Source organism: Triticum urartu, chromosome 5A (assembly GCF_056163025.1).
Source record: "Triticum urartu cultivar PI428250 chromosome 5A, HENAU_Tu73, whole genome shotgun sequence".
Lineage (NCBI taxonomy): Eukaryota > Viridiplantae > Streptophyta > Magnoliopsida > Poales > Poaceae > Triticum > Triticum urartu.
Window position 1 is genome coordinate 614124784 of NC_141877.1, and position 11386 is coordinate 614136169.

Sequence of the window (11386 nt, forward strand, 5' to 3'; positions counted from 1 at the left end):
TGGCAATTTCGACAAGTTTGTTCGATGACACACATATATAGGCCCTGTTTGGTTCCAAATAAGTCATTAATTTATAAGTCGAAAAGTGCAAAAAGTGACTTATTTTGCCAAACGGGCCCAACTTATAAGTCACCCCAACTTATAAGCCATAAGTTACTCCACCCCAACTTAAAACTTACAAGTCACCTCTTTTTACGTGGGTTCCATCACCTTTATATTAAAAACAAGGTGGAAAAGTGTGGTCAGATGACTTATAAGTCAGATGACAACCAAACAGGCGTGACTTATAAGTCACTAATTTTAAGTCACGCTTGTTTGGTTACCACCTGACTTATAAGTCACCTGAGCATACCTTTCTACCTTGTTTTTTTATATAAAGGTGGTGAGACCCATGCAAAAGGGGTGACTTATAAGTTTTAAGTTGGGGTGGAGCAATTTATGACTTATAAGTTGGGATGACTTATAAGTTGGGTCCGTTTGGCAAAATAAGTCACTTTTTACACTTTTCGACTTATAAGTTGATGACTTATTTGAAACTAAACAGGGCCTTATAAGTCAGGTGACTTATTGGAACCAAACAGGCCCATAATATACTAAAATAATTAGATTGGGAGACATATGTACAACCAGTAACAAACAGTTTGGATAAATTCACCTCCTCTGTTTTCTGCATTGAGGCCTGATTTCAACCATGAATCTGTCACACATTTCATGAGGCAATCCTATATTCATTCATTCATTCATTGATCGTGAATGGATAGATGATCTCATCTCATCCCTGAACCCATGCATGCACAAAAATGAAAGACAGAGAAACCCAAACCAAAACACAAGTAACCACTACTAGCACTACCCTCTGTTTGCTTGCTTGTTTTCTCACACTACTTACAAACAAAAAGAAAGAAATCATCAAGGAGAACGAAAAACCTTGCTAGCTGCTTGCTACTGATGCATGGTGGCGTGCCACTGCTCCACGGTGCAGTCGTCGAAGTCGACGCTGCTGGAGCAGTCGAGCAGCGCGCTCTGCTGCTGCTCGTAGCGGCAGATGTAGTTGAGCCCCACGAGCAGCTCGCAGAGCACCGCCTCCGTCTTGTCCCGGTCGGCAAAATACAAGGTCTGCAGCAGCAGCACATTGACATTGCCATTGCCGCCGCCCCTGAGCTGCACCGCCTCCATCTGCTGCTGCTCGAAGCTCCGGTCGGCCTGCCACCGCATCATGTTGTGCGCCATGGGGGCCAGCCAGGCCAGCGTCTTCTCCAGCGCCTCCCGCCAGTCGTGCGCCAGGAAGGCGTCGTAGATGCCCAGGTTCCTCGGGAGGTGTTTTCGGAGCGACGACCGGAGGCTCGACGGCAGCATCCCGTAGAGGTCGTCACGCGCCTCCGAGCCCACCAGGTGCGGGTACTGCAGCAGCTTCTCCACGATCATGATGATGTTGGCGTAGTGTGATGCCAGCGCCGACCCGCCCACGGTCGACGCCGGGGCCAGCGAGGTCACCGTGCTCTTCGGCCCGAACCGCCGGTGGGAGTGAGACCTCCTTCTTCTGCTCCCGGCGCCGTTCTTGGCTGCTTCATGCTCTTCGCCGCCGCTGGACGGCGGCGCCACCAGAATCCCTGACCTGATCGCGCTGATGCAGCTGCTGGCGTCCCCGGAGAAGAAGGACTCGTCGTCCTCGTCCAGCCCGTCGTCGTCTTTCCATGCCGCCGAGCTGCTCAGGCTCAGGCACTCCATGAACATGTTCCCCCCGCAGTTCGACCGGAGCCGACTGGGATGTGGCGGGTCCGCGTCGGCGGCGACCCTGTCGATAATCGGCCCCGACTTGGCGGAGGTGACCGGGCCGGAGAAGAGCTGCCGGCTGTTCTGGTCGTCGTGGCATTGGCTGCTCTGGTGGCGCTCTCGGTCCTTGTGGTCGCAAACAAGGAGGAGGTCGAGGCCGCGCATGGGGTCGCCGAAGACGAGGCAGATGCGGTGGTAGACGGCGCAGACGGCGCGCGCGAGCAGGAGCACGGCCTTGTCGTAGGTCCAGCCCCAGAGCGAAGCGTCGCGGAGGCGGCGCGCGTCCTGGCGCCGCCAGCGGGCGCGCTGCAGGAGCGCGCGGCGGGCCTCGTCGGTGGGGAGCTTGCGGGCCGACTCCTCGAGGTCGGCGAGCGCGTCCAGCTCGGCGTAGAGCGCGGCCGTGGCGGCCGCGAGCCGGTCGAGCTGCCGGAGGAGCGCCGCCTCGGAGTGAGACGCGGGGGCGAAGAAGGGGTAGGCTGAGGGAGGGGAGCGGCCGGCGAGGAGGTCGGCGTAGACGTGGTCGAAGCCCTGGAGCGCCGGGGCGGCGCAGCGGCGGCCGAGGCGCGCGGCGACGGCGGCGACGCGGTTGAGCGCGTCGAGCTTCTCGGCGAGCGCGAGGGCGAGGAGGCGCGCGTCGTCGCCCGGGACGAGCGCGCGGACGGCGTGGGAGCCGAGGCAGAGCGGGCCGAGCAGGCGGGCAGCCTCGGCGACGGAGAGCGAGCGGTGGAGGCTGGCGGCGCGCGACATGGCGTTGGCCAGCTCGAAGGACAGGATGCCGACCCTGCCGCTGGCGCCGTCCTTGTCCCCCTTCCTGCCGGCCTTCTTGTTGGAGAGGGTGGCCGTGGCCATGGCGAGCACCTTGTGCACCAGCGGCTCGGCCACCATGGCCTCCCTACGTGGACGACCTGGACCAGAGAAAGAAAGATGGGCTCGCTAGCTAGCAATGGAGGAGCATGGTGAAAGGGGGAAAGTGATTGTGCTTGTGCGGGAGAGAAAGGAGCAAATCCAAGCACCGCGACGGCGTGTGGATTTGAATTCAGAGCGCTCCCCTGGCTGGCTCGGATCTATCTCGAAAATCAATGGCGGAGCAGAGAAGTCAACACGTCGAGACAGTACTGGCAGTACTGTTACCAGACAGCAGCAGCTAGCAGCGCTGCCGCCATTACCCAGAGAGAGAGAGACAGACCAAAAGGGGAGGGGAGATGGGGGAGGAAGAAACAAAACAGAACGAAAATCTCTCTCTCTCTCCGGTCGGGTCCCTGCTTCCTTCCTTCCTTCCAGGAAAGAAAGAAATGGCGGAGAAGATGGGCGGAGGAGCTGGCCGGGGAAGGATGGATGGAGAAGACGGCGGATGTGGGAGTGAGCTCAGATGGATCCGGCCATGGCTGCCAATGCCATTGATGCACACTGCTGCTCCTCGTCGCTGCGCTGGCGCATTAAATCGCCATAAATTGGACGCGGGCAAACCAACAAAAGGAAACGATCGAGCTCAGCTCGGAGTGAGCGGAGCGCAGTGAGTGCAGTGGTTGGATCCGCAGGTGGGGGCCTGTGTTTCGGGGCCCATGTGTCAGTGAGAACGAGGCGTACGTGCCACGGTTGGGAGGGAGTCGTAGTAGTAGTTGCATTTCAAAAGGGAGGGCAGGCAGGTGCAGGTGGACTTCCTTTCTTCCTTTTTCATTGGAGCAAGTAAACTTACTGCAACATGTACGGTACTACCCTCTCTTTCTTTTATTGCCACGCATGAGTATCATTTGGGTTTTAACAAGTTTTGATTTTGCTGAGATGAAGACTTAGAGGCGGCAACAACGCTCGATCGTCACCCTAATAATACTCTGTAAGGGTCCCTAGTACAATTTTTTCACGCGAGAAACTTACAGTCTATTCATATTCATTCTTGATAGTAGGATCACATCCGAGGTAGGAAAAATTATAACCAGGTCCATGGAAACACCAAGTGACGACTACAAACACTGAAACAAGCCGAATGTGCGTCGCCATCATCATTCTAATCTCACCTCACCGACATTGGGCAAATCTTATTGCAGTAGGCAGTCGGAAAGTCCTTGTGCTACGCCCCACATGACCAGCATACCATAGCACCAACCATCGTTGATGAAGAGAGTCATAAATTAAAAGAATCAAACTTGTAAATACACGAGGAGACATGCACGGGATCAAACATGGGCGACATTAGTCCTATTGGGGGACATTGCCGCCATCACAAAATCCTAACAAAGACGCTGAGTGCCTTTCCCCCGGAGCCGAGTTCCTCCACGCCTTCACAACCCAAAGGCCGTCTAGGCGGGGTGGACCAGCAACAACACCGGCGGGAGAAGAAGGAAACCTAATAGCATCTACAATCAAACTTGACAAATCCGGCCTCTCAAACGTCGGGTCACGTCCGCAGACAGTGATCGGTCACGCCTAAAATTAGCTACTCTGCATCTGAGTCTCTCATATTTCAACCCCTAGATCCATACAAAAGCATGCATAAGAAAATCATACGTACTACATACTACTCCCTCCGTTTCAAATTACTTGTCGCAGAAATGGATGTATCTACAACTAAAATACATCTAGATACGTCCATACCTGCGACAAGTAATTCGGAACGGAGGGAGTACGTACTATCCTAGCTAATCTTCGTTGTCGAAGATGTCCACGACGTCGGTGCCGGGTGCCGGGTGGACGGGCACGTAGGAGAGCTTTGGCTCCTCCTCCTCCTACTCGACCTCATCCATGTAGGCGAACATCTCCTCCTCCACGGTGTGTTGCGGCTCCATCTCCTACCGGCGACGGCGTCTCACCTCCGCATCTGACTCCGAGCGGAGGGAATCGAGGATGGCATGTTGCTCCACCTGCAGATCCACGTCCCCGGCGTCCCCCACATCCTCCTCCTCCTCCTCCGGATCCACTGCATCCGGAGGTAGCCTTGCGGCAATCCGGGTTTCGCGCCTTGCCAGGATCTGCTGAAGGAGCTGCAGCCAGCGCTTCGACGCTAGAAATGGGTGGCTGCTTGTTGGACGGTGTGGGGGGCATGTTCACTAGTGGTGGCGGACGGGAAGTGGAAAGTAGAGGCGGCGGCGGACGGGCGGAGGAAAATGAGGAGGGGTAGGGTTTTGGTGCCGGCGGTCGGCTTAAATAGCCGTGCTAGGCACTACGCGGCCTATCGGAGCGGCTCCACACGGCTACATCAGTCTGACGGAGGAGACGAGTTTCGGACCGCCAGGTTTCCGGTGTGATTCTGCGTGGAACCCCCGAGGCCAATCTGACATAGCGGGCGCGCCCCATATATGCCCTGTATTTGGGCAGGATATGAGGGGTGCTGGCTAGTCCGGGTGTTTGAGACCCATTTAAGGCACCTGACTGGGTTGAAATTTCGTGACCGGTCAGTGGCTGGGCGGCCTACCCGGGTGTTTGAGGTAGGTTTGGAGTGTCTCGCTGTAGATGCTCTAATTTGCTAGGAGTCTTTTCTTGTGAAGGAGAAAAAAAACTACACCTTCACATAAGGCCTTTGCTAGTATACTTACTATGCGGAAATTCACGGGGGCATGCAGGTGGAGGAGCACGCACCTGCTAAACGCAACCCCGCTGCCCGATTGACTCGCGATTCACAATGAGTTGGATCCCACATAAGGGTACAATAAGTTTAAAGTTTTAATCTTTCAAACTATATGAAACTTATGAATTTCTCGGTCAATTGTATCAAGTTTCATAATTGAAACTTTAAGCTATTTTCTTTTGTCGATCATAGGGACTAAATATAATTGTCCAAGTGTATAAGTCATTCGCATAATTTTAGATCGACAATTTAACTATCTAAATATGTATTTATATATGATAAAAAATATATATTTAAAAACTACATCCATATAGAAACCTAGTGATATACTTTTCATAACATATAACACATATTTAATTTCTCAAATTGATGATCTAAAATTACGCGAATGACTTAGAGCAACTCCAATGGGACGACCCATTTTGTGCGCGGCTGTCCGTTTGGATCGGCGCAAACAAAAAAACCGGCCAAACGCGCCGACCCAAACGGACACACGTCCGCTTTCGTCCGCCTGCCGACCCACTCCCGGTCCATTTTTTAGCCTGATTTGTGTCGGCGTGGACACGCGACGGACGCGCGCGCTCGCCCTCTTTCCTCACCGGGCCCGCTGGTCGGTGTCACATTGGATTCACACCCTCGCCCGCCTGCTTCGTCGTCGACGCCGCCGGCCATTTTTTCAGATAAAAATGGATACATAGATAATTCTAGCATACACAGATAAAAGAAAAGACCACTAGTCGTCGCTTTCTGACTCCGACTCGGTAATGTCCTTCTCCGACGTTTGAATGTAGGCGTTAGCATGCTGCTCGTCTTCAAAGTCCCAACCCGACGTTTTTCGTAACTTCAGTTTCAATTGAGCGGCCTGCTTCCGTGAACGCTTGTCCTCCCGATAGGCGGCTCGCTCCCTCCTCCTTGCGTCCCTCTCCAACCTCCTTTGCTTGTCGAACTGGCGCTCCTCGACGATGTCCTGCGGAAAGCGTTCGCGCCACACCACCAAGGCTTCCACGTCCATCTCGGCGATGGTGAGGCGACGCTGCCGCCTCCGGTGGACACGACGATCCTCGTCGGTGAAAAGCCGCGGGAGAGGCGCCAGATCCTGCGCCCGTTGGCTCGACATGTCTGGAAAATTCATATCCCGACGAGGCCTCAGGAGGCGCCACGCCGCCGTGTCGTGCTCGCGGGCCGCCTCATCTGCGGTGTCGAAGGTGCCGATGATGAGATGTTTCTCGCGAAACCAGATCTCGGAGGAGAAGGCGCCGGAGCGGCGCTCGCGGACTCCGCGAAAATCCGAAGCGCCCAGACGACGGATCGACATGGTGGCGCAAAGGCGGCGAGGCTAGGGAGAGGGGACGAGACGAATGAGCGGCGGACAGAGTATGGAGAAAGCGCCTTCTTATAACGAGCGCCGGCCGCGGCGCGCGCGCGAACCTTTCCCGCGCGCTGGAGCGCCAAAACCAGCGCGTGGTAGGCCGCTTTTCCCCGCGCGCGAACCTTTCCAGCGCACTGGAGCGCCAAAACCAGGGCAACGGCATGGACGCTGGCAATGATCTAAAATACGCGTGGTCATGAAATGAGTCGGTCCGTTGGGCGCACTGCCGACCCAAAAAGGACAGACGGCGAATGGATTGGCCGACTTAAACGGACAAAAAGCGGACGAAAACGCCGTCCGTCCGTCGGCTGTTGGAGTTGCTCTTATACACCAAGACGTCTTGATTCGGTGAATAAAAGTTACTCTCACTGGGCGCGGCCATTCGAATGCATGCATGGTTTATTAGTCCACTCAAGGGCAGTAGCTTGTGTAGATAGTACATGCATGCATGTCAGTATGTGTTCCCTCCTGATAAAATTTAGCAAAAGATTCATTCCCACTATCTAATCTTCATGCAAACCTCAAATTTTCTTGCGTGTGGCAGTGCGGCGTGGGGTTGCTTAACCATCGGAGTACTTATTTGACAAAAATGGCGGTGAGAGGGAGACTAGCTAAGAGGACTTGATTATTCAATTGATCCGCGCGCGCGTGCAGTGCAAGCACTTTTTGTAGGCACTTTTTAATGTTACTCCTAAAATCTGTCTCTTGTTACTTTTTGGTTGGGTCCAGAACGTAAAGTTCCTTCCCTAGCTAGCTATAGTGGATACAATCCGGCATGAATGGCAGCTTCAAAACATGCAAAACAAAAAATATTTATTTGCCCATGCATGGCTGCATGCTGCTGCATCACGGACTGTCGGGTGAAACTCGCAGGTCAAACGGTCCCACGGACCAGTGAGTGTGAGTACCATCGTTGGGTAGTTTAGTTATACATACAGTACAGGAGGGGGGGGGGGGGGGGTAGCTTAGCTAGGTTGTTCCAACAACCACATTGAAAAAATAGAGTCATTTCTTGCAAAAACAAGCTAGTCTGCCACCTGCAGAGCACATCGGCCTACAAAATTTTGGAGGTGTAGTTTCTACTACTACTGGGGATAAACTTTGGAAAAATTCTTTGTCCTAAAAAAATCCATGTCTTCTTCTGGCTGTTACAGATAATTTGGCCAAGAGAAGACATGTTGAGAACCCCTGCTGTTCATGTAGCAGTTATTTCAGACATCAGTGTTGGGTGTCTGATGCCTTGCCAGCCTACCAGATCTGCTTCCTCCTTTTTGGGACTTGTTTTTGTCTAAGCAAGATTGGTAGAATTCAATGCGAAATTAGCAAACCAATTAGTACATGAGACTCTTAAGCCGAAAACAAAATGTAGGACACTATCTGCACAAAAGGATAGTAGGAAACGAAACAAGAGAGTGGTCGTCATGTATCAACATCACGCACACATCTACCGCCGCCGTGTCGATTTGTTGGATTCCAATCGCAATACTACCACGCACATCCCATATGATGCACCAAAAGTATGTGGATACTGTCAATCTTCTTGAATTGAGCACTTCTTGCACGGCTGAGAATCCAACATCTCATCAACCGAAAGTTTCCTTGACGATGTGGACGCTATCTCAGTCCACGTCAATTCCTAGCAGCTAGCTAGCTTGTACTTCACTTTTGTTTTCTTCCTAGCTTGTATTCCACATTCTACTGACTACCGCACAAGATCACGTGTTTTGAACGTGGTGCATGTAAACTTGACACGCAATATATAGTTGGTTTTTTCCACCTGCAAAGAAAATATATTTGGTTTTCTATATTTACGTGCAATAATTAGTGATTGTGGGCATCATCAATATATCGTGTTTAGCAAAATAGTCACCGTCCTTATCAGTGGATAAATTCCTTCCCCACACAAAGATGTAGCTGCTGCCTTACTTTTACATTTTACAATATGAAACGGCAATATGCCAAATTTTATAGTGATGTGGCCGGAATCTTGGATGCATCGCTGGGTGACTGCTTACATAAATCCAAACGGGGCAATGGCAAAGGGAATTTGGGTTGGTCCCCGATGCATATATGCATGCGTGAGACGTCCTAATCATGCATTATCTTATCTGTTACTTACTTCCACACGATCGACAACCTGCCGGAAGCAGCCTGCTAGATCAACAGGCGATTAGGTGCTAGCAGACGTCCATCCAAGGAACACAATTCTATCTCTTCTCTTCACCGGCCGGCCTGACTGTCACTCGCGTCACGGCCGCTAGCACCGGTTCCGTTGCATTTGAAACACAAAAAAACAGATGCGACAAATCTGTAGACTCTTTTTCTTGTGAAAACATGATCCGTAGACTAAACCTCCGCCTATAGGTAGTAGACACATCCTAGTTTTTTCAGAAGGCATAAGCAGCGCCCGGCTTTAATTAGTAAAACCATAGAGTTAACATAGTTCAAACATTACACAAACGGAAATGTAAAAAGTAGGGATGCCAATCTCGTGCGATGGTTTCTTTAATGAAATGGGAGGTGTAGGAGGGCGCTTTGGCAATACAATGGTCGTTGTATTGATTGGGTGCAGGTGCATGTATATATAGAGTACAAGTAGGTTTTAACCTCAACTATATACAACTAGGAGGTGGGCCAGGATATATATATATAAATACATGCAACACATATATTCAACACCCCTCCCCATCCCCCCCCCTCCCCCGCGCAATCGAAGCGTCGCTGGAGACACAGAGACTGGACCGAAACTCCTCGAAGACGGGAGTAGGCAATCTCTTAATCATCACGTCAACAAACTGTTGCATCATTGGAACGTGGAGAACCCGAACACGGTCAAGTGCAACCTGCTCACGCAAAAGTGAATATTGAGCTCAATATGCTTCATACGACGATGGTTCACCGGGTTGACGGAGAGGTAGACCGCGCTGACATTATCACAGTAGACAAGAGTGGCCTTGTGAACATCACAAAGCAACTCCTGGAGCAGCTGATGGATCCAAGAGCATTCGGCCATGGCATTAGCCACGGCCCGATACTTTGTCTCGGCGCTGGAGCGGGAGACCGTGGGCTGTCGCTTCGATGACCAAGAGATCAACGAGGGCCCAAGGTAAACGCAATAGCCGGACGTAGAGCGTCGGGTGACGGGGCAGCCTGCCCAGTCGGCGTCCGAGTATGCGACGAGGTCGGTGGAGGTGGAGGTGTAAGAACATAGTGCCACGTATGTAACGGAGAATACGCTTCACCAAGGTCCAATGGGAGTCACATGGGGAGTGCATGTGGAGGCACACCTGCTGAACAACGTACTACAGGTCCGGTCGGGTCAGCGTCAGGTACTGTAAGGCACCAACAATGGAGCGAAATGCTGCATCGGACGTGAGAGACTGTAGCATCGAAGGTATGTCTAGAGGGGGGGGGGGTGATTAGACTACTTGACCAAATAAAAATCTAGCCTTTTCCCAATTTTAGTTCTTGGCAGATTTTAGCTATCTTAGCACAAGTCAAGCAATCTCCACACAATTCAAGCAAGCATGCAAAAGAGTATATGAGCAGCGGAAAGTAAAGCATGCAACTTGCAAGAATGTAAAGGGAAGAGTTTGGAGGATTCAAAGGCAATTGGAGACATGGATGTTTTTTGTTGTGGTTCCGATAGGTGGTGCTATCGTACATCCACGTTGATGGAGACTTCAACCCACGGAGGGTAACGGTTGCGCGAGTCCACGGAGGGCTCCACCCACGAAGGGTCCACGAAGAAGCAACCTTGTCTATTCCATCACGGCCGTCGCCCACGAAGGACTTGCCTCACTAGCGGCAGATCTTCACGAAGTAGGCGATCTCCTTGCCCTTACAAACTCCTTGGTTCAACTCCACAATCTTGTCGGAGGCTCCCAAGTGACACCTAGCCAATCTAGGAGACACCACTCTCCAAGAAGTAACAAGTGGTGTGTTGATGATGAACTCCTTGCTCTTGTGCTTCAAATGATAGTCTCCCCAACACTCAACTCTCGCTCACAGGATTTGAATTTGGTGGAAAGAAGATTTGAGTGGAAAGCAACTTGGGGAAAGCTAGAGATCAAGATTCATATGGTTGGAATGGAATATCTTGACCTCAACACAAGTGTAGGTGGTTCTCTCTCAGAAAATGTGTATTGGAAGTATAGGTATGTTCTGATGGCTCTCTCCACAAATGAAGAGTGGGTGGAGGGGTATATATAGCCTCCACACAGAATCTAACCGTTACACACAATTTGCCAAACTCGGTGGGACCGAATGGTTAAACTCGGTCGGACCGATTCAGCAAACCTAGTGACCGTTAGGATTTTTGGTGAGACTAAGATGCAACTCGGTAGGACCGATATGGTTAGGGTTAGGGCATAACATAATCTCGGTGTGACCGATTACACAAACTCGGTGGTACCGATTTTGGTAATAAGCTAACCAGAGAGTTGGTCAGGTAAACTCGATGGGACCGATTCGCTCATCTCGGTGAGACCGAAATGTTACAAAAGGGAAACAGAGAGTTTACATTGCAATCTCGGTGGGACCGATCGCTCATCTCGGTAAGACCGAAACGTTACGAAGGGAAACAGAGAGATTACAATCCCATCTCGGTGAGACCGATTTTCCTAGGGTTTGTGGCAGTGGCTATGACATTTGAAACTCGGTGGCGCCGGATAGAAAGAATC

At 51.7% G+C, this 11386-nt stretch overlaps 2 protein-coding genes across 2 annotated transcripts; both read right to left on the bottom strand.

The window, feature by feature from the left end:
- Nucleotides 1-621: 621 nt before the first annotated feature.
- On the bottom strand, nucleotides 622-3417 carry LOC125511085 (uncharacterized). Its single transcript, XM_048676366.2, has one exon. It carries the CDS (start codon nucleotides 2656-2658, stop codon nucleotides 943-945), a length of 1716 nt encoding a protein of 571 aa, XP_048532323.2. The 5' UTR covers nucleotides 2659-3417; the 3' UTR covers nucleotides 622-942.
- Nucleotides 3418-6068: 2651 nt separating this feature from the next.
- On the bottom strand, nucleotides 6069-6650 carry LOC147973366 (uncharacterized). The gene has a single exon (XM_087524657.1). It carries the CDS (start codon nucleotides 6648-6650, stop codon nucleotides 6069-6071), a length of 582 nt encoding a protein of 193 aa, XP_087380783.1.
- Between the last annotated feature and the right edge of the window lie 4736 nt (nucleotides 6651-11386).

Bases quoted from the DNA above. Each gene is read 5' to 3' on its own strand.
- LOC125511085 (XM_048676366.2), bottom strand. From the start codon at position 2,658: ATGGTGGCCGAGCCGCTGGTGCACAAGGTGCTCGCCATGGCCACGGCC.
- LOC147973366 (XM_087524657.1), bottom strand. From the start codon at position 6,650: ATGTCGATCCGTCGTCTGGGCGCTTCGGATTTTCGCGGAGTCCGCGAG.